Genomic DNA, 23,859 nt, shown 5'->3' with positions numbered 1-23,859 from the left:
CACCTTCGAATCACCCTGGATCCACCGGGGCTGGACCCCGGTAATACACAGTGTTGATCTGGCATCCATCTCTTTGCTTTTTTTATGTCAGGGAAGGTAGGCAGTAGCTCTGAGTGGACCAGCAGTAGTGTTTCAGTATTTCTCAAAAAGTCCCCTGATTAATATTTAGGTTCTGACTCAACAGGTATGGGGAAGAGCCTGAGGTCCTTCATTTTCAACAAGTTCTTGGGCAATTTCGGTGTTGCTGATCCACAGACCTCCCTGTGAGAAGCCAGGATGTACTGATTTAGCTATGCTTGTATATCTCAGTTGCTAGACGTTTTCAACCCTGGCGTACTTCTAGAGCCCTGGACACACTTTGATACCCACACAGACACTCTTCTTTACCAACGAGATGGATAAAACTTAATGAGTGTCATTTTATTTCTCCACAGCTACTTCTCAAAACCCTATCAGTGCAGTGTTCCTACAGTATATCTGGCGTCTGGCTTCAGACCCAGTCGCCAGGGATAATTATGAATCTTTCCAAGAAAAGAATCCAGGACAAGGTGCTCCTGACCCATCGTTTTTGTTATATCAAGATGTAAAGACAGACTCTGGCTGCAAGGGAGGGGAAGTCGTCATTCTGCTTTACAAAGACTGACTGTTGTGGGGGGACAAAAACTCAGTTTTCACTTTTGCGCATGTGGTTTTTGCTCAAAGGGCACAGATGACGTTCTCAATGGATGGACAAGGAGAAGGGTTGCATCAGATGAAAGCAGGCTCAGGTATGCAATTTTCTTCATAAATCGCTTTAAACATTTTGAAAAATATCTGTACTAAGATGTTTTGCATCTTAGCATCTTAAACAGAAGACTTTTCCTCAGACTGTATCAGGTATATCATAGACAGAGGCACAAATTCCTTTCCAAAATTACAAGCGCGCATGTTCAGCCATGCCCGGCTCCTTGCGACCCCATGGATGGTAGTCCACCAGGATCCTCTGTCCATGGAATTTTTCAGGCAAGAATACTGGAGCAGTTTGCCATTTCTTAATCCTTTTAAAAAATTAGATATTTGTGAAAACACAAACTTCAAATATTCTGCTTGTATCATTTTTATACTGCTTTCTATTTTTATACTGCTTTTCTCCAATATCCACCAAATGGCCTTAGTGATAATTCCAGAAGAAGTAGGCACCATTAACTCTCAATATAATTTGGGGTGGGGGGAACAGGCAAATGAACTGTTTGATAGATTAGTCATATTCTATATTTACATTGTACAATTTCTGTATATTTCTTTATTAAAGTTTTATTACTTTAATCAACATAATACTTGGCATATGAAAAAAGAGTTTGAGAGGAGAGGAATTATTCTGCGTAATAAACAGTTCCAAGGAATGAAGTTCTTCCTTGATTCTTTTCTGGTTAAAAGCTTTTAATATGTGTTTGTGTATGACTGTGTTTTAGAATCCAATTAGCCACTGAACTATATATGAGTAATTACTATTTGAATACTGGTTATATTAAAACATTAATTCCCTAATAAATGCATGATTGATGACACCTATGTATAGTTATAATTCTCCCACCCACCCAAATCTTTCGTCTGTTACTTTAGAAATGGTTATTAAATCACCAATTGCTATGGTACAACAGTGATGTTACAGGTACCCTCCTAATACAGAAATTGGTACTCACTCTTCCAGTGCAAAACAAATGCTACATACGCTAGAAGACTGTCAAGGTGAAGGGCCTGTCTGGGGCAACGTCAAGCACAACCAGCTGCTGACTCAGCCACGGAGGGGACTGCAGCATGATCTGCTTCTAACCAGCTGAGCTTACGACCTGAGTGAATGTGAGTGTGTGTGTATATGTGTGTGTGCACACTTAACTCCTAGGGAGGGGCTGACTTCTTTAAGATGCTGCCAGTCCATTCAAGGAGAGTGAAGGATGAAGCCAGAAACATCAGGAAATACAGACATCATTCCAGGTTAGGACAGACTCCCCCTCTTCGACAGCACAGCACCTGTGGGCCCAGGCACCACCCAGAAAGCCAAACAGGAAAAATCAAGGCTGACAAGTCTGTGTGAAGACTGTTGTTGTTGTCCAGTCACTCAGTCATGTCCGACTGTTTGTGACCCCTGGACTGCAGCACACCAGGCCTCCTTATCCCTCACCATCTCCTAGAGCTTGCCCAAGCTCATGTCCATCTGTGTGAAGATAATTATAAGCAAACAGAAATTTGAAGAGCTGCTCAAGTCCACTGAGTGAAGACCATTAACGATTTTCTTTGGGTTCCTTTTCCTACCAAGTCTGGGGGTTCCTAGACAGGTCATTGGTATACACAGACACCACAGAACAGGCAATGTCTGTTGTTATGATCACTTGCATCTTTGGAGTCAGACACAGAGAGTGATGAGCTCTCCAGGGGAGTCTGTGACATTTCAGAGATGGCTCTCTGGGTCTCTGATAATATTTTAACTGATGCCTAAAAGCATAGGAAGCCACTTTCCAAAGATTTGAGAAACTCAGTGGTGAGAGAAAAATGTGTACCTTATCCACTTTTAACTTCCTTGGTGGCTCAGATGGTAAAACGCCTGCCTGCAATTCAGGAGACCTGGGTTCAGTCGCTGGGTTGGGAAGATCTCCTGGAGAAGGAAATGGCAACCCACTCTAGTAGTCTTGCCTGGAGAATCCCATGGACAGAAGAGCCTGGCAGGTTACAGTCCAACAGGCAGCAAAGAGTCGGACACGACTGAGTGACTAACACTTTCGCTTTATACATTTTTAATACTCATTGAGCCGAGCTTTTCTGTTAGCTGTTGGTAACTTTTTCATGCTTCACTCACCTTGAAGAGAACCTGGCATCTCTTTGTGTTCATACTTCACTTTGTTATATGGATGATTTTCAATTATTGACGGGGTATAACACTTTCACTAATTAGTGAGTTTTATAATAGTCGAAGATACTTGTTAAATGTCGACTAGATGAAGTGTAGTGAGGAGTTTTGAAATATGCAGAGGGCTCAGTTGCCCTCAGGGAAACTGTTAACCCATTTAAATAAATGCTCTGCCTCTTCTGGTTAAAGGAAAATTCAGTATACATTCTTTTTTTGTATCAAAGTCAGTGGGTTCATAATAGACATAGATCTGCTTGATATCAGCCTTTAGAGATTTTAGGTATTTCACTTTAGTTCAGTTCAGTTGCTCAGTCATGTCCGATTCTTTGCGACCCCATGAACCACAGCACGCCAGGCCTCCCTATCCATCACCAACTCCCAGACTCCACCCAAACTCATGTCCATTGAGTCAGTGATGCCATCCAGCCATCTCATCCTCTGTTGTCCCCTTCTTCTCCTGCTCTCAATCTTTCCCAGCATCAGGGTCTTTTCCAATGAGTCAACTCTTTGCATCAGGTGGGCAAAGTATTGGAGTTTCAGCTTCAGCATCAGACCTTCCCCTGAACACCCAGGACCGATCTCCTTTAGGATGGACTGATTGGATCTCCTTGCAGTCCAAGGGACTCTCAAGAGTCTTCTCCAATACCACAGTTCAAAAGCATCAATTCTTTGGTGCTCAGCTTTCTTTATAGTCCAACTCTCACATCCATACATGACTACTGGAAAAACCATAACCTTGACTAGGCGGACCTTGGTCGGCAAAGTAATGTTTCTGCTTTTGAATATGCTGCCTAGGTTGGTCATAACTTTCCTTCCAAGGAGTAAGTGTCTTTTAATTTCATGGCTGAAATCACCATCTGCAGTGATTTTGGAGCCCTCCCAAAATAGTCTCTCACTGTTTCCCCATCTATTTGCCATGAAGTGATGGGACTGGATGCCATGATCTTAGTTTCCTGAATGTTGAGCTTTAAGCCAACCTTTTCACACTCCTCTTTCACTTTCTTCAAGAGGCTTTTTAGTTCTTCTTCACTTTCTGCCATAAGGGTGATGTCATCTGCATATCTGAGATTATTGATATTTCTCCCAGCAATCTTTATTCTAGCTTGTGCTTCTTCCAGCCCAGCATTTCTCATGATGTACTCTGCATAGAAGTTAAATAAGCAGGGTGACAATATACAGCCTTGATGTATTCTTTTTCCTATTTGGTACCAGTCTGTTGTTCCATGTCCAGTTCTAACTGTTGCTTCCTGACCTGCATACAGGTTTCTCAAGAGGCAGGTCAGGTGGTCTGGTATTCCCATCTCTTTCAGAATTTTCCACAGTTTCTTGTGATCCGCACAGTCAAAGGCTTTGGCATAGTCAAGAAAGAAGAAATAGATGTTTTTCTGGAACTCTCTTGCTTTTTCCATGATCCAGTGGATGTTGGCAATTTGATCTCTGGTTCCTCTGCCTTTTCTAAAACCGGCTTGAACATCTGGCAGTTCACTGTTCACATACTGCTGAAGCCTGGCTTGAAGAATTTTGAGCGTTACTTTACTAGCATGTGAGATGAGTGCAACTGTGCGGTAGTTTGAGCATTCTTTGGCATTGTCTTTCCTAGGGATTGGAATGAAAACTGACCTTTTCCAGTCCTGTGGCCACTGTTGAGTTTTCCAAATTTGCTGGCATATTGAGTGCAGCACTTTCACAGCATCATCTTTTAGGATTTGAAATAGCTCAACTGGAATTCCATCATCTCCACTAGCTTTGTTCGTAGCGATGCTTCCTAAGGCCCACTTGACTTCACATTCCAGGATGTCTGGCTCTAGGTGAGTGATCAAACCATGGTGATTATTCTGGTCGTGAAGATCTTTTTTGTACAGTTCTTCTGTGTATTCTTGCCACCTCTTCTTAATATCTTCTGCTTCTGTTAGGTCCATACCATTTCTGTCCTTTACTGAGCCCATCTTCACATGAAATGTTCCCTTGGTATCTCTAATTTTCTTAAAGAGATCTCTAGTCTTTCCCATTCTATTGTTTTCCTCTATTTTTTTGCGTTGATCTCTGAGGAAGGCTTTCTTATCTATCTTTGCTATTCTTTGGAATGCTACATTCAAATGGATATAGCTTTCCTTTTCTCCTTTGCTTTTCTCCTCTTTTCCCAGCTATTTGTAAGGCCTCCTCAGATGGCTAATTTTGCTTTTTTGCATTTCTTTTTCCTGGGGATGGTCTTGATCCCTGTCTCCTGTACAGTGTCACAAAACTTTGTCCATAGTTTATGGGGCACTCTATCAGATCTAGTCCTATAAATCTATTTGTCACTTCCACTGTATAATCATAAGAGATTTGACTTAGGTCATACCTGGTTTAGTGGTTTTCCCCACTTTCTTCACTTTAGTTATCCCACAGAAAATCAAAGTTCATCCATATATAAAGCACATATATACAGACACATATAAATGTATGTATATATACTTAAGGTTATCCCTCGTGGCTTAGACAGTAAAGAATTTGCCTGTCATGCAGGAGACCTGGTTTGATTCCTGGGTTGAGAAAATCACCTGGAGAAGGGAATGGCAACCCCAGTCCAAAATGCTTGCCTAGAGAATTCCATGGACAGAGGAGCCTGGCAGACTACAGTCCATGGATCGCAAAGAGTCAGACACGACGGAGCAACTAACACTTTCACTTTTCACATATACATAGATGTCTGCATAGTGTTTTTCGTCAAATACTTTTTTAAAGATTTTTTTTTTAAATGTGGACCGTTTTTAAAGTTTTTACTGAATTTGTTACGTACGGCTTCTGTCTCATGTTTTGTTGTTTTGGCTGCTAGGCATGTGAGATCTTAGCTCCCCCATGAGGGATCAAACCCACACCCCCTGCATTGGAACATGAAGTTTTAACCACTGGACCACCAGGGAAGTTCTTGTCATATATTTAAAATATAGATAATAGGCAGAAATTACATATATTATACATAACATCAGATAGGCAGATGATACCACCCTTATTGCAGAAAGTGAAGAGGAACTAAAAAGCCTCTTGATGAAAGTGAAAGAGGAGAGTGAAAAAGTTGGCTTAAAGCTCAACATTCAGAAAATGAAGATCATGGCATCCGGTTCCATCACTTCATGGCAAATGGACGGGGAAACAATGGCAGACTTTATTTTTTGGGGCTCCAAAATCACTGCAGATGGTGATTGCAGCCATGAAATTAAAAGACGTTTACTCCTTGGAAGAAAAGTTATGACCAACCTAGATAACATATTCAAAAGCAGAAACATTACTTTGCCAACAAAGGTCCGTCTAGTCAAGGATATCGTTTTTCCAGTGGTCACGTATGGATGTGAGAGTTGGACTGTGAAGAAAGCTGAGAGCCGAAGAATTGATGCTTTTGAACTGTGGTGTTGGAGAAGACTCTTGAGAGTCCCTTGGACTGCAAGGAGATCCAACCAGTCCATTCTGAAGGAGATCAGTCCTGGGTGTTCTTTGGAAGGAATGATGCTAAAGCTGAAACTCCAGTACTTTGGCCACCTCATGCGAAGAGCTGACTCATTGGAAAAGACTCTGATGCTGGGAGGGATTGGGGGCAGGAGGAGAACGGGACGACCGAGGATGAGATGGCTGGATGGCATCACTGACTCGATGGCCGTGAGTCTGAGTGAACTCCAGGAGTTGGTTATGGACAGGGAGGCCTGGTGTGCTGCAATTCATGGGGTCACAAAAAGTCAGACACAACCGAGTGACTGAACTGAACTGATACATAACATATATATTCTGTGTATCATGGACTAAAATATACAACCAAGTTTTAAAAATTACAAAATGAAACTAACATGACCTTGTAAATAGCTATACTTAACTAAAATAAAATTTTAAAAAATTATAAAAATGCCCATTGGTTAAATATCATGGCAGAAAGGATTTGACACAGGTTGGGTAGCAAATAAACTCCATTCTGAAAGCTTTTGAGTTATTAATCATTGGAGGCTATTTTCACAGCTACTAAAAGAGTTGGGTCTCTCCATAATCCCTCTTGCCTAGATTAAAAGAAAAAAAAATGTTTAAAAGAAGCTTCCTATTTGCTAAGGCAGAGATACTGGTTAACTAAGATCACTGAACTGATGCTGACGCTTAAAGTGAGTGGCTACCACAGATACCTGTTTGCTCAAATTAATCCATACCTATGACCTAAAATGCATAAACACCACAGAGAACCACAAGCACTTTATCATCAGTGTTCCCTCGACTTTTAGTTCAGAGGCATGGGGCCTGAAAATCGGGAGAAACTCACACCAGGGGTCAGATGCAAGCCAGGCTTTGCCATTGCTGGGTTCTGGGGACCCACTAGGAAGCCATTCTGTTACTTCTTTCTCTGATTCATCATTATATATGAGCATTTGCCAGCCGACTGTCTCTACTAGCTGTCCATGTGATCAGCAGGACTGAAGAAATAAGTAACTGCCAAGTCCAGGACCAGGGGAATATATGGCTGCACACTGCCTGGCCTGTTCTTCAAAGAGGGCAGAGGGAAATATCCTGAGAGCTGGCTCATTTCTGGGGTCGGAGAACTTGTCCCCTGCTTTTTAAAAATTATTTTTATTGGAGTATAGTTGATTTACAATGTTGTGTCAGTTCCAAGGATACAGCAAAGTGAATCAGTTATACATACACATATATCCACCCTTTTTTTAGATTCTTTTCCCATATAGATCATTACAGAGTATTAAGAAGAGCTCCCTGTGTCTGCAGTAAGGTCCTTCTTTTACTTATTTTTGGTGGGACTTCCCTGATGGCTCAGTTGGTAAAAAATCCACCTGCAATGCAGGAGAGTTTGGTTCAATAGTTGGGTCAGGAAGATCCCCTGGAGATCTCCCCTGGCGTGAACAGTGGAACAGCTATCCACTCCAGTATTCTTGCCCGGGAAACCCCATGGACCAAAGAGTCTGATGGGCTATACTCTATGTGGTCTCAAGACTTAGACACGACTTAGTGACTAAACCCCATTTATTTCTGGTCACACTGCACATTATCAGGTCCTTGCTTTAATCCATTCCTCTTCAATCTCCTCACACCCTCACCTTGCCTCCAGTCTCCATCATCTCAGTCACTCCCTTGCCCCTGGGGTCCTAACTCCAAGTGAAAAGAAGCTTACAAGATGTTTCATACACTTTTAACCAACATCTAACCCATCCCTCCCTAGCTATACCCTCTTGTCCCGTTTGACCTGTTCAGCTGCTCTTTATTAAATCCAGCCTCAAATTCTGCCTCTTCAGGGACCCCTTCCCCATCTCTCCTACCTGGACATGCCTCTCCCTCCAGGGATGTCCTGAGACCCTGGTCCTCTCTCATAGCTCTTGATACCACAAGTTACTTCTGAAATGATGTCACTCTACTCCTTCCTGTCAAGGGAGAACCATGGAGTCATGAGCTCCATCTTATTTAAATGTGAATGCCCAGTAGACTGGGCTGATATCGTGATTTTGCAGAGTAACAACCGTTACCATTTACTGAGCCTCCCTTTTTTTCACCACACAAGGTTTATTCATCTACGTGTGTCTGTGCATGCTTCGTCATGTCTGACTCTTTTTGACCCCATGCATGAACTGTAGCCCGCCAGGCTCCTCTGTCCATGGGGATTCTCCAGGCAAGAATACTAGAGGGCCTGCCATTTTCTCTCCCAGGGCATCTTCTTGACCCAGGGATCGAACCGGCCTCTCTTGGGTCTTCTGCATTGAGCAGGCGTATTCTTTACCAACTGTGCCACCTGGGAAGTCCTTATTCATCTATGTGTGTGCTGTGCTCAGTCGTTCAGTTGCGTCCGACTCTTTGTGACCCCATGGACTGCAGCCTGCCAGTCTCCTCTGCCCATGGGATTCTCAAGGCAAGAATCCGAGAGTAGGCTGCCATGCTCTCCTCCAGAGGAATCTTCCCAACCCAGGGATCGAAACCAGGTCTCCCACACTGCAGGCAGATTTTTTACCAACTGAGCCACCAGGGAAGCCCCCTTAGTTCTTATTCATTCATACGGTATTACTAACAAAGAAAGTCAGTGTGGTCAGGATACACAGCAGAGGCAGCTTGAGTGGAAACCATGGAAGTATAAGTTTCTTGATCCCCAAAAGATTTAATCAGTGAACCCACAGAGGGAGCAGAGTTCTCATCACTACTGGACACTTTTAATATGCAGACATGCAAATAAGCAATGGACAGGCCTGATTCTCAATCTCATATGACCTTTGCTATATGGCAGAAAGTGAAGAGGAGCTAAAAAGCCTCTTGATGAAAGTGAAAGAGGAGAGCGAAAAAGTTGGCCTAAATCTCAACATTCAGAAAACGAAGATCATGGCATCCGGTCCCATCACTTCGTGGGAAATAGATGGGGAAACAGTGGAAACAGTGTCAGACTTTATTTTGGGGGGCTCCAAAATCACTGCAGATGGTGATTGCAACCATGAAATTAAAAGACGCTTACTCCTTGGAAGAAAAGTTATGATCAACCTAGATAACATATTCAAAAGCAGAGACATTACTTTGCCGACTAAGGTCAGTCTAGTCAAGGCTATGGTTTTTCCAGTGGTCATGTATGGAGGTGAGAGTTGGACTGTGAAGAAGGCTGAGTGCCGAAGAATTGATGCTTTTGAACTGTGGTTTTGGAGAAGACTTTTGAACATCCCTTGGACTGCAAGGAGATCCAACCAGTCCATTCTGAAGGAGATCAGCCCTGGGATTTCTTTGGAAGGAATGATGCTAAAGCTGAAACTCCAGTACTTTGGCCACCTCATGAGAAGAGTTGACTCATTGGAAAAGACCCTGATGCTGGAAGGGATATGGGGCAGGAGGAGAACAGGACGACCGAGGATGAGATGGCTGGATGGCATCACGGACTGAATGGACGTGAGTCTGAGTGAACTCCGGGAGATGGTGATGAACAGGGAAGCCTGGCGTGCTGCGATTCATGGGGTCGCAAAGAGTCGGACACGACTGAGCGACTGAACTGAACTGAACTGATGACAGTATAATGGCTGCAGCTCTGTTATCCTCACTATAGGAAATGCAAGCAATCTCAGAGAAGCCCCATTCCGTTCCCCAAACAAGCCTGGCATGATTTCACCTCGGGACCTTGGCACTGGCTGTTCCCTCTGTCTGGTACATCCAGGTGTTTGCTTAATGGACATCTTGTGGTAGAGACCACCCTGCCCTAGGACATCTCTGCTTCTCTCAGTCCTCCTTTCCCTGGCACTTCTCACCATCTAATATCCTATCAGCATCAGACCATCACCCATAACAGAACAGGTGTTTTGGCCTCTGATGTTCACAGGTGTGTGTTCACACCTGAGAGAGCACCCAGCACAAGATAAGTGGTCAGTAAAGACTTCCTGGGCTCAACCCAGCTATCCAGGATCATGAAGCTGGTAAGTAATGGAATCAAGATATGCACACACATCTGTCTAGCTCCTCAATCCACGCTGGTGACCACTGCCTCCTGTATTTGTGAAACTCAATAGGACTGCAAGTAAATACTTTACGCTTACTCATCTTTCTACTTGTTCTGTTGTTAAATATTGAAATAACGCAGTGTCCTCCGGAATTCCCCCGATATTCCATTCGTGATTGTCCGCGTTCATGTGTTCAGTCCCGCCTTTCCTGCCACCCAGCTGTCTCCCCACCCTGACTCCTTCAGGGGCAGCTCTTCACAGCCCTTCTGGTCAGCACACACTGCTTCTTTGGGTACCATGCTTTCCTCTTGTTTTATGCCCTTATTTAGCTAAGAATACATATTCCAATTGTGGTCACATTTAGGAAAGGGTGCCTAGGAGACAAATTTCATGAGCACATGCAAGTCTGAAAATATCTCATACTCTTTTTTAGAGATGATGGATAATTGAGTTATCCATGGGTTTTCAGTTCAGCTGCTCAGTCATATCTGACTCTTTGAAACCCCATGGACTGCAGCACACCAGGCTTCTCTGTCCATCATCTATTCCCAGAGCTTGCTCAAACTCATGTCCATCAAGTTGGTGATGACATCTAACCATCTTTATCCTCTGTCATCCCCTTCTCCTCCTGCCTTCAATCTTTCCTGGCATCAGGGTCTTTCCCAATGAGTCCATTCTTTGCATCAGGTGGCCAAAGTATTGGTGTTTCAGCTTCAGCATCAGTCCTTCCAATGAATGTTCAGAACTGATTTCCTTTAGGATGGACTGGTTGGATCTCCTTGCAGTCCAAGGGACTCTCAAGGGTATTCTCTGATGCTACAGTCCAAAAGCATCAATTTTTCAGTGCCCAGCTTTCTTTACAGTCCAATTCTCACATCCATACATGACTACTGGAAAAACCACAGCTTTGATTAGACAGACCCTTGTCGGCAAAGTAATTTCTTTGCTTTTTAATATGTTGTCTAAATTGATCATAGTTTTTCTTCCAAAGAGCAAAGTGTCTTTTAATTTTATGGCTGCAGTCACCATCTGTAGTGATTTTGAAGCCCCCCAAAGTAAAGTTTCTCACTGTTTGCATTGCTTCCCCATCTATTTGCCATGAAGGGGTGGGACCAGATGCCAGGATCTTAGTTTTTTCAATGCTGAGTTTTAAGCCAACTTTTTCACTCTCCTCTTTCACTTTCATCAAGAGGCTCTTTAGGTTGAAATTTTTTTAGGACATCACCTGAATGTTCTTTTCCCTCCAGCATCACTACTGCAAGTCAGGTGCCATCTGTTTTATTCCTCTCCAGAGGTTTCAGAGGCTTCTTATGTTGGTGCTATGAAGTTTCATGATGCAGAAGATGAAATATTTTCTATTCCAAGCAAAGGGTACTTCCTATGCGGACACAGGTGCCCCCGCTCTTAGGAATTGCTCTGCATTACTCCACTGATAATTTGCTTTTCTGCATTTTTCTCTCTGAGGCTGCAGTAATATGTCAGATCTCCTGGGTTTGCTCCTTTATGGCCCTTGCTGTAGTTTTCTCTCCCTCTTGCTCTTTATGTGCTGCCTTCCCAGTGATTTCCTTGACTATTTCCCACTTGTTCTATCAAATTTTTTAATGTGGGTAGTTATATTTTTACAGCCCCCAGAAGATTTTCCTGTTCTCTGATCCTTTCACATATCAACTCAATTCTTTCTTAATAAACACAAGATCTTCTTAAATCCTGCTCAGTCCTAAACCTAAAGTTTTAGCTTATCTCTTTTCATCCTGCGCTCCCTTTTCTATAAATCATCTCTGTTTCTTCCAAGAGACAGTTCACTTTTCTGGTTTTCTTTTTCATGCCACTAATTCACCCAAATTCCTTAGTAATCCTTGGTAATTCCTCTTATTTGAGAAAGAGAAACCCAGGGCTGGCTTCTTCTGCTATGGCATGAACAGAAATGCTTTTCACTGTGTGTCTTTGTATTAGAACTGATGAGAAGAGTGGAGCCTATGGGCTGGTCATCCTTCTGCAGAATGAGACAGTGGAGGGCAGCTCTGGGTGTCAGCTCACCACCCCAAAAGCCTGTATGAAGTGAACTTTCTCTAGGCCACCAACTGCCATAACTGAAGTCTTTTCTCCGGCACTTTGTTCAGTTTCTTCAAGAGACCACGTCCAATCTTCTGCCTGGAGTAAGCACTGGCCACAGGGTAGTCATCTTGGTAGGAGGGAGGGGATGAGATGGGAGGAGGGAATCATGGTCTCAAGCGCTAACTTTAAATCCCTCCATCTCAAGCCTCACTTCTCTCCAGCACCCCAGCTCTTAGGGTTGAGCTTGTTCAAGTATTCATACAAGACAGCTGGTCCACCTCCTAGACATGCAGGTTCCCGGGAGAAACGTCCACATTTTCATTGCTTATCACTCCTATCTATTTTGCTTTCTAGAACATTTTGAATGACTTGCTTGTTGGTGACATCCACCTTCCAGTCTCTCTGTTCTGTCTCTTCTGTGATTTCATTCCCGGTTGTATTTAATTCTGTACTCTGTATTTCAGAGGGTCTGAGGCTCGGAGAGGCTAGTGAGTGGAGAGAGTTATGTCACCTTAACTGTTCTCCAAGGCTCACTGTCATTCTTAAAACGTACATGTTCCCAGTTAAATTACCGCATGATCAATATCATGTAAGTATCAAACACTGAACAGGCCAGCCTAGAAGGCTACATAAAGATGCTGCTCTCAAAAGAACAAAAAGACCTGTTTACCCCATTTTAACTAGCAAGGTCACCAGGCGGTAGAGAGAGAAGGGAAGATCCTTGTTTCTGTGAATTGACAAAAAGGAACCCATCAGGAAAGCCTCTGTGGCCCCTAGCATCCCAAACATTTACTTCCTGATCCAGCTACTCACTGTACAGAAAATGGGTGATGAAACGATACACTCCTTGTTGCTTGTCTGACCTGGATGGACATCAACTGGACAGAAATCAGACACTATGTTGCAATCAGATGCTGCACAGAGTGGTTTTCAAAGGAATGTCTTGGAGTCTGGGTCTCCAGGAAGAGGGAGGCAGTTAGAGAACAGGAAATGGCACCCGACTCCAGTACTCTCACCTGGAAAATCCCATGGATGGAGGAGCCTGGTGGGCTGCAGTCCATGGGGTCACTAAGAGTCGGACAGGACTGAGTGACTTCACTTTCACTTTTCACTTTCATGCATTGGAGAAGGAAACGACAGCCTGCTCCTATGTTCTTGCCTGGAGAATCCCAGGGATGGGGAAGCCTGGTGGGCTGCCGTCTATGAGGTCGCACAGAGTCGACACAACTGAAGCGACTTAGCAGCAGCAGCAGCATGTAGAACGGAGGTTTGCTGAAGAGATTTTAGTACCCGCCCTCCTTGGAGAGAGCGGGCCCAGGGGACCACACAGATAAGGGTTCCCTGCTATAAACTGGGATCCCAGAATTGTAGAACACAAATGGCTGGCTGACTGGCTGAATAATCATTTTGTTGGTGGAAGCTGGAGAGAGTCCATGAGTAGGAATCAGTCCATTCTTCCCACAAAGTGTTCTGGGGTGCAGGATGGCTGAGTGCACAGTGCAGGAGACAGATCTATTTTACATTCTGAGCCAGGAAAAGACGCTTGGGCGGGGCCTGGGCTCTGAGAGCGGGAGGTTCTGATGAGGGGCTGGGACTGAGGGGTGTGGCTAGCAAGGAAAGCACTGGAGCTTCTGCAGTTGAGGAGAGGTCCCCAGTGAGGCTGAGTGCCAAAGAACCCCAGGAAGTTTCGGCTGACAGCCAGCCGTAAACCACTTTGGAAAGAAGATTACTATTGATTGATATCACAGAAAGATCACATTCTAACTAGTAAATCTAAACTAGGATTTTTTTTTTTAACCTAAGGGGGAGTTGGAAGGTTCACAAGAATTGTTCAAGTATAGGAAGCACAATTTAAAAGGGCAGAAGCAGCCAGATATCACACTGCATTCTGACCATGTCCCAAGCACCATGTGATAAACACACTTGCTTATTACCTGAGGAGACCTCAGGTTTCCTCTGAGAAAACTGACAGCAGAGACTGCAAAGCTTTTAAATAGGATTAGGCTTTTTTTTCTTTCTTATAACAGGTGCACCTGAAGGTATTAACAAATCAGGGAATGAATCAGATCTCCAAGAATGTGGAATGTGAGGTTTATAGTGTGTGATCCCCTCTAAATAGTGAGTTTGATGTTTCTTTGGCAGGGGTACAAGAGGGACAAGCCTGGACAAATTCCTCTCCCTATTAGGTCAGTTTTGATGACAATCATTGGCTAAGAATCTTCATTTAATCCATTTCATTTTTACCTAAAAATAAGCTTCTGATGTTTGACTTAACTTTAATATGTATTTACAACTCAGATTTCTATTTTTAACAGGATTAATTTTGCTCTAAACCAGAAAATGAAAGGATTATGTTATCTGCTGTACAGAACTGAACAAAAATTGGTACTGTAGTCATAGTCAACAGGATGTTGACATATTTTTGAGATATTTCTGCTTCTTCAAAATCACTAGTCATTTAAATAAGCTGAAAATGTGTATGGTATTTCTATGTCCTTGGTGTCTTTCTTCAATAACATACAATACCTCTAACCTCCAATACTTGGGCCACCCGATGTGAAGAGCTAACTCATTGTAAAAGACCCTAATCCCGGGAAAGACTGAGGGAAGGAGGAGAAGGGAGGCAGGGTAGAGGATGATATGGTTGGACGGCATCAGTGACTCAATGGCCCTGAGTCTGTGCAAACTCTGGAAGACAGTGAAGGACAGGGAAGCCTGATGTGCTGCAGTCCACAGGGTTGCAAAGAGTCAGACAAGACTTAGCAAATGAACAACAACAACCATATATCATGTGCACTGAAGACTATAGAGATGCTGGATTCAAAGTGATGGTGATGGAGGTTCAAATTGCTTCCCTGTCACTTCCAGCTAAGGTGACTCTGGGTAAAGGATTTATCATTGATGATATGCCTCAGTTTTCAAACCTGTACAATGGAGGTAAAAATCACACTGACCTCGTAAAGTGTGGGAAAAGACAAGAGACATGATCTTTTGGCACCTGAGAAATGACACTGACCTACACATCTGGCTTATCTCTTTCTTTTGCTTGGGTTCCTGCTCTATTCCTAGACTTCTGCTCTTGTGGGAGGCATCTGGGCTCAGCCCGTGGTCCTCTTCTCTCTAAACTTACTTCCTATGTAGAAACTCCTTTAAGATTCTCAGTCTCAAATACCAACTACTTATGACTCCTTGATTTTTTATCTCCAGCCTGGGCCTTCCCCTGAACTCCAGCTTGTGTATTCACCTGTCTACTTCACACGTGCCTTCTGAGAGACAGTGTCCCACCTCCAAGCCACTGCCTCCAAACCCAACCAGAGGCTTCTGCATCCTGTCCCATCTCAGTCAGTGGTTGAGTCCATTCTTCTGGTTGTTGAGTCGGAGGCATCTTGAGTCCTCTCTCTTACCATCATCACCTAGTCCAGGAGACAATCTGTTCAGCTGGGCTCTATCTACATACCCAGGACTACATGACTCCTCACAGCCTCCAATGCTTCCATGCTGGCCCCCAAGCCATCATCATCTCTTGCTCACCTTACTGCAGGGACCTCCCAACTTGTCCTCCTGGTTTTGCCCTTGATCCTCCACAGCATATTCTGTTATAGACTAAGTGACACTGTGTCATTCCTCTGCTCAAATCCTCAACAGCTCCCATGGATGGGGTATAGTCAGCATCCCCAAACCTTGAGGCCCCCCCTGACCTGAGCTTCCACCCCCACCTTGCTGGTCACTTCATTAGCGTCTGTGTCATTTCTTTGCCCTCTTTCTCTCTGACACACCCTTACTAGTGTCCTTGCCGTTCTGCAAACATATCAGACACACGTCCATTTTCCAGCTTTTGAACTCGCTGTTCCTTCTGCTTAGAATGCCCCTCTGCTTAGAATGCCCTTCTGCTGGGTATTAATATAGCAAGTATCCTTACTGCCTTCATAATTGACTCAAAAGTCACCTTCTTATTAGAGCTTTCCCTGGTCACTCTGCTAAAAATGCCTGTGATTTTCTATCTTCTCCAGCTGAAACGAGGCCAGGGATTTTGGTTCATATTGATCAATTCTGTTTCCCTAGGGTCCAAATCAGTGCCAGTACATAAGAGGTGCTTAACAAATAATTAAAGGGATTAATGTATTCAACAGTGAAAATCACTATCTATCCCAGTGTTCACACTTCCTAGTCATCAGTGACAAATCTCCAAAGTCACAACCCTGAAAATGCAAAAGCTCTTTTTCAAGCTTGACTTTTAACTGCACTTTCAATTAGCAAACCAGGTGGCTCCAAACTTTATGATGCCTGGAACAGTATCAAGCGCACACATTCAGGTACAGAATCCCAAAGCTCCAACGCTCCTGAGTTCTCATAGTTGTCAGAATCAGTCTCCACACCTTTCATGGGCCATACTTTGCTAAATTCTAAATAAGGCCAACGATCTCATGATCTCATGCAACCCAAGTATTTATGCAGAGTTATAGAATAATTTGAAACTCAAAAACCACCAGCAGCAATTTGCTTGAAAAAAGTCTTCAATGAATATTTAAAAGTATGCATTTGAAACAAAGGAACTCAAACATTAAAAGTGCTTCTTGTAGCTCAAGAATCAAGAACCGTCAGTGTGGCATGTTAATTCTTTCCCCACCAGGGAGCAAAAAATGAAATCTGGTCAGACAATGGGAGGAAGGGATGGAAATGAAGAGGGAAGTGAAGGCACATGGGCTTGTGATGAGCACCTGAAGGTCCTTATTTCTGGACAGACTCCTTACACTCTCTCTCTCTCACACAGACACACCATCTCCTCAGAAACATTTACTCCAGATATCAGAGTATAAACGATCTCCTTAGTACTTGCATACATACAAAGTCACAACAGTCATGTCCCATTCTTTGTGACCCTATGGACTGTGGCCTACCAGTTTCCTCTGTCCATGGGATCCTCCAGGCAAGAATAACGGAGTGGGTTACCATGCCCTGCTACAGGGGATCTTCCCTACCCGGGGACTGAACCCATGTCTCATGTCTCCTGCATTGGCAGGTGGGTTCTTAACTATTAGCTCCACCTGGGAAGAAGCCCATCCACTTGTAAAGCCTTTCCCATGGTTTCCCTGGTGGCTCAGTTAGTAAAGAATCCACCTGCAATGCAGGAGACCTGGGTTGGATTCCTGAGTTGGGAAGATCCCCTGGAGGAGGGCATGCAACCCACTCCAGTACTCCTGCCTGGAGAATCCCATGGACAGAGGACCCTGGGTGGGTGGGGTGGGGGTCTGTGCAGTTGCAAAGAGTCAGACACAACTGAATGACTAAGCACAGCCCAGCACTACATTCAGTGACACTGGGAGAAGTCAGGCTCTCATCCTGCCCCATCGCACCCTCCCAAACTTCCACCCCCCTGACCCCACCACCTTTCCACTAGACATACACTCCCTATTTTCCATAATGTGATTGAGTGGAACCCACCCAAGTTTAGCACCCAAGTCTGATCACTGGGACGAAGAGACGGAAGTTAAGGCTCCTGGTTTCTTCCCTGGGTCTCTGCAGGGAACAGATGGGATTTTGACAAGTCACTGGGACCATCTAGGAGTCAGCTGCCTCTTCTCTCTGGTGGCTGGGAAGAGGGTCCAAGGGCATGAGTCTCTCACAAGCTCCCCAGATCCCCACTCCCTGCATGATCTAGAAACTTATTTTGCAAACTTCTAAAATGAGGTTTCCCAACTTGCCTAAACTACGTTTCCATACAGGTCTCTCCTAGGCCCCTCTTCTAACCAGACTGCCACTCTTGAGTCCCTACCTACATAACAGGCATTTGAACACTGGCAGTAGGTTGACATCATGAGTGCTACTTCCAAAATTCTATTAACGTGAGAGAAGCAGTGAGTGAGAGAGGCAGCATGCCTAGCATAATTTGGGGGCAGCAGAATTCCTGCCTGCATCCTGTTAGGCCAGACCAGTCCACACCGGCGACTACTGTGTGAATTTAGAAAGCCCTTGGACACCTGCCTCCTCTATGCAACAAGCTCCTCTTCTTTATCCTATTTATCTTCACAGGCATCCATTTATGTCAAGAAGGGGAACATATGAGAGCAGCATCTGTTACTAGAGTGACACAATTACCAACTACTTTCATAAGAGGTTAAAAAAAATCAACAATAAATCTGGGGTTGTTGTCAGGTGTTTTAGGAGATAAAACATTAGTCTTTCAATCACAGTGTCTTGTTTAAGCTGAACATATGGTGTTAACCAGCAGCGAATCCCCAGCTCAGCCTGGTCTTTGATGGGTGTAAGGACCACAGAGATGTCACCTCCTCCAAACTGGCAAGGAAAAGCAGGTTTCATCCCCAAAACCCGTTGAGCCCAATCTCCCCACCCCATCCCTCCTAATAAACAGGCAACACACTCCAGAGACTTCATCACAGGTTACTTTTTCCCCATGGTGGGATCCACGCAATCTCAATGGCAGGTCTGGAAGTTCCTTTCATTTTCTCAGTAACTACACTTTAGACAAAACATAATCATTTCAACCCACTACAAAGTAGTAAAAATTCCAGGGCCAATGCATCACAGGTAACTTTTTCACGACTATTGAAACCTTTGGAAGTTGAAAGTCTGCTCTCTAGGTAAGAAAGCTCTACTTTTTTTCTGCAACTCAGTGCAGAGAACTACAGGTGATCACAGAAACTGTCGTTTTTATTCTCAGTGCTTTTTTTCTGGATACATTCAACAGGTCTTTGTGACTGCTTATTAAATGTGACTTAGGATGGATATCTGCAGATTGGAGGCGGGGTGGAAGGGACAGAGAGAGCGAGAGAGGGGAGACAGAGACGGAGAGACAGAAAGAAAACACTCGAGTTTGCGAAAATGCACGACTTCCGAACAGAAGCAACCGGTAGATTTGAGTTCAGATGCTAGTTAACACAGCCTGTCTAGGGAGGCCCTCCGTTTCCCTTACCTTCAGAGGATGCTAAACACCTGCCCACCAACAAGCCCAGCCCGCGTCTGTTCCAGCCGCACGTCTGTCTGCCTGCCTCCCGCACGGTCCCCCACCGCGCGCCCAGACGGCCCCCCGCACCCCGCCCCCCCAGGTGTGGGGGTGCCGAGCGGCGAGCCCTTTACCTGCCAGGCTGCCCGGCCTCTGGAGGGTGGCCGTGGCATACAGCTCCTGCGAGTGCTTGCCGTACGGCTCGGACGCGTGGACCAGGCGCTTGGTGGGCGACAGGGTGGCGTACGTGCCGATGGTGGAGCTCAGCTGGTGGATGGGCGAGGAGGAGATGGTGGACTGCACGGTGGGGGGCGAGGTCACGCGGATCGGGGACAGGCCGGCCGAGGACACGACGATGTTGATGGGCGAGCTGGTGCTGTAGGACTTGGCCAGGCGGCTGGGCGACTGCTTGGGCGAGGAGCCGCGCGGCGGCGCGGCGTAGGCGGCGCCCTCGGGGGCCGAGCCTCCGCGCTGCAGCTTGGTGGGCGAGCCGCCCTGGGGCGCGGCCAGCGGGGAGCCCCCGCGCGGGGGCGCGGGCAGCGTGGAGCTCGAGTAGTAGAGCGCGGCGGCGGCGGCGGCGGCGGGCTGCGCGTCGGGCAGGTGGAAGGCGCTGCCCAGGCTGGGCGCGAACGGCTCCCGCGGCGGCGGCGGCGGCGGCGGCGGCGCGGGCTCCGGCCCCGCCAGGTGCCCCGCGCGGCTCGTGGTGCCCTGTGCGCGGGAGAGCAGAGAACACGCGCTCTTAGCCAGCGGGATGCGGAGGGAGCCTCCCCGCGCGCCCGGAGCGGCCCGGCCCCGGCGACCCCCGGGGCGGCTCCGGGCGCGCGGGACCCGGGGAGCCGAGCCGCGCGGCGTGGGGGGGTGCGGGCGGCCGGGGGGAGACGCGGGCGCCCCTCGAGCCGCTCGGGAGGGGGGCTCATCTCCCCCCACCAAAAAAAAAAAAAAAAAGAGGAAAAACCCGGAGAGCAAAGGGCGGCTGACCAGGGGATGGGATGGGGGACCCCATCCGACACGTGTGACACCGATGCTGCTTATACATCTCAGAGGTTTCTGGAAGGGCTGAGGCATCGCGTTTTAGTCCCCGGAAGCTTTGAAAAGACCACTCAGCAGGTTACCTGAAGGCAATCAGGGTCTGTTCCTCTGAGAAATTCAGGAGTTCAGCCGTCTCTTCACCCCCGCCCCCACCGCCCCCCGACCCGCACAGGGCATTTCACCGGATACAATCTCTACTTCTGAGATTGACCAAGTCGCATACTTATCTGGAGAACCGTAAGAAATAAACATAACTTCGTGGAGTTTATTCTGTTGTCATTTTCCCGTTGACTCTTCTTTGTGGATAAGTTAAAAGGAGGGGGAGATAATGAAATCGGAATAAATATGCTTGGGCCTTCAGGCTTTACAAAAAGCATGTCCAGAGGAAGCAGAGCGATTGTAAATGGACAGACGTAAAGAAAAAAAAAAAAAGCCTCCCTTTTCTAGATTTTAACGCTAGGCTCCAAATCTTTTAGCATCTCTCTCTCCAGCTCGCTTTTAAGAGCCCCCTGCAGCTGTGTCTTCACACCGAAAGCCAGTCGCCTCTCATTTATTTACAAGAACACAAAAGACAACAAGGGCCGGGGTGGAGCTGGAGAGACAGTTGGAGGGGAAAGCACTTTCCCTGAATCCGGTCCAGAGACAAATTTGCATTCGAATGAAAACACTGCATTGTCAACCACTTCTGGGCCGGACCTCTGGGATCTTCCAGGCTTTCCCAGGGGAGCAGAAAAGTTTTTGAGAGCAGCCCTGTGTGAAAAGGAGGTAGGACTGTCCACAGAAAGAGAGAAAGCGGGGAAGGTAGTGTTTGAAATTAGGGGTGGGAAACAGGTGGGGAGGAGGACCGGCGGGAGATGGAGGGACAAGGGGGAGAGAGACTGAACAGATGTTTTCTGTTATTAAAAGTTTCAGTTTTGCCTCCCCACCCACTTTGGAATGGCAACTGGCAAGTAGCAGACGGGGCACTTCCGTCCACACACAGTGCCAGGCTCCAAATTTTATCCAGAATGTCAGTTTCAAGTGAAGCTCTTAATGGAGCAACATGAGTGTCCTGCTGCTGCTGCTGCTGCTGCTGCTGCTAAGTCACTTCAGTCGTGTCCGACTCTGTGCGACCCCATAGATGGCAGCCCACCAGGCTCCCCCATCTTTGGGATTCTCCAGGCAAGAACACTGGAGTGGGTTGCCATTTCCTTCTCCAATGCATGAAAGTGAAAAGTGAAAGTGAAGTCGCTCAGTCGTGTCCGACTCTTTTCGACCCCATGCACTGCAGCCCACCAGGCTCCTCTGTCCATGGATTTTCCAGGCAAGAGTACTGGAGTGGGGTGCCATTGCCTTCTAGAGTCTGTTAAAAAACAGTCTGGGTGAGGGGTGTGTGTCAGGGGGAGCACATATTTATGTACACATGAATATATCGCATATGTGGGTATATGTGTATATTTATACATGATGTATATGTTTTATATATTTGTGTGTATGTGTGTATATCAATCCACTGACGAAGTTTCTTTTCTTGACCAAGCTGTGGTCAGGCACCTCTGCACTCTCTTCTCATCATGGCTCTGCATTGTCCAGTTCTAGCAAGAATCCTTCTAAGTCAGTTTAGCCAGAATACCCTCCCCCCTGACATTTCCTCGTAGTAATCATCCATCTAATGACCTGCAACCTGGCCCCTCCCTGTTGTTGTTTTAGTCACTGTGGTGTGTCTGACTCTTTGTGACCCCATGGACTGTAGTCCACCAGGTTCCTCTGTCCATGGGATTTCCCAGGCAAGGATACTGGAGTGGGTTCCCATTCCCTCCTCCAGGGAATCTTCCCAACCCAGAGGTCGATATTCCTCCTTTTCCTTGTTTTCAACATTGAGCCCACTTCTAAAATGAAGTCTCTTCCCCCTATTGCAATACTTAAAAATTTTTTTCCAAATAGAATGTATATTTATTGCTGTAACTACTTTCCAGCTCTGGTTTTTCTTCAGCATGACAATGTAATTATTTTGACTTTCACAGTTAAGGATGAAAGTAAAATGTAAGCTCCATGATTTTGTTCAGTGATGAACAAAGAAGTAACTGGAACAAGAAAGATTCATAGCAGAGATACCATACATGTTTGTGGGATAAATGAAGGAATGGTTAACAAAGCTGGTCCTGAGGCTTTGACCTGAGGGATTCCATGGTGGAGAAGCTCTGCACAGCTGGTGTGCTCACCTGGATCCCAGAGATACAGTCTAGAATCATCCAGAATCACTGGGGGGCAGAGGGTTGCTCACATTCAGTTGTGTTTCCCTCCCAGAAGTTCTGAGCATGAAATACATAGCCTGTGTTTCTCAGACCTAGCTGCGTATTATAATTGCTGGGAAAGCTTTTGAAAACAAAAATGAAAACAACTCAGTACTTAGGCTGTATCCACTAGCCATTTAATTCAGACACTCTGGAGGTGGGACTCAAGCATCAGGCTTTGGGAAGCTCATCAGGAGATTCCAGTGTAGAATCGAATATGAGAACGAGCCAGCCCCAGAGCAGTGGTTTTCCAAGTGTGGTCCCCGATCTATCAACCGGATCAATCAGAAGCAGCATCTGCATCACCCCATCTTTACGGAGTGGGAAACTCTGGGGGAGGGCCCTCAGGATCTGCCTTTTGTCACGTTCTCAGGGTGATCACAATGCTTGTTTAAAGTGTGTAAGCCTCTGATCTAGAAGAGATTCTGATTCAGGGCTCTGAAGTGAACCTCAGCGTCTACATTTCTAACAATCTCCTGGAAGATGCTGTTTGTCTGAGAATTACTGCTAAGCTGTGGAGAGTGACCATCTTTCTTTACTTTTCTTTCGAAGCTCTCCTGGGGCCCAAGCAACATTCTGCTGTGCAGAACCCAGCTGGCAAGGGACAGAAAAGCCTCTGAGAAGAATTTCTGGGAATCTTTCTCACAGGGGCATGAGGAGGAGAAAGAACCCCGAGGGTCCCTGCTCACAAGAAAGAGCCTCGAGGGTCCCAGAGAATACCCTGCTTACAAGAGAACAAATACTTTTTGTTATGTCTTGGATTTATAACATTAATAACCCTATGTGACAAAAAATACCCTCTCCCTCAGTAGCATCATTGTGGTTTAGTTGCTCAGTCGTGTCCGACTCATTGTGACCCCATGGACTGTAGCCTGCCAGGCTCCTCTGTCCGTGGCATTCCCAGGCAAGGAAGCTTTAGTGGGTTGCCATTTCCTTCTCCAGGGGATCTTCCTGACCAAGGAAACGAACCTGCATCTCCTGCATTGAGAGGAGGATTCTTTATTGTCTGAGCTACCAGGGAAGCCTTCCTCAGCAGGACAGCTTTCAATAAAATAAATACTAAAGTGTACTAATATAAATTAAAACAACATTGTGTAGCATTCTAGTATTTAAGTATTAGAATAACTTGGATCCTAGGGAAACCTTGAATAAATTGTGAAAATACTTTATTTCTCCTTTTAATATGTTGGAAGTTCCAGTTGGAAAAGTGCTAACTCTGCTGAATCTTATTCATAA

At 45.7% G+C, this 23,859-nt stretch overlaps 1 protein-coding gene across 3 annotated transcripts in view; it reads right to left on the bottom strand.

Annotated features, from left to right (window-relative positions):
* CTNND2 (catenin delta 2) overlaps positions 1-23,859 on the bottom strand; it is a 1,112,452-nt gene that overhangs the window by 454,031 nt on the left and 634,562 nt on the right. For all 3 annotated transcript variants that reach the window (XM_018065721.1, XM_018065722.1, XM_018065723.1), the window contains one exon: positions 19,456-20,029. In XM_018065721.1, the coding sequence (XP_017921210.1) occupies positions 19,456-20,029 (574 nt within the window). The remainder of the gene's footprint in view (positions 1-19,455; positions 20,030-23,859) is intronic.

The sequence above is a fragment of the Capra hircus genome, chromosome 20 (genome assembly GCF_001704415.2).
Source record: "Capra hircus breed San Clemente chromosome 20, ASM170441v1, whole genome shotgun sequence".
Lineage (NCBI taxonomy): Eukaryota > Metazoa > Chordata > Mammalia > Artiodactyla > Bovidae > Capra > Capra hircus.
Note: the sequence above shows the minus strand (reverse complement) of the source record. Positions and strands in the feature narration are given on the sequence as shown.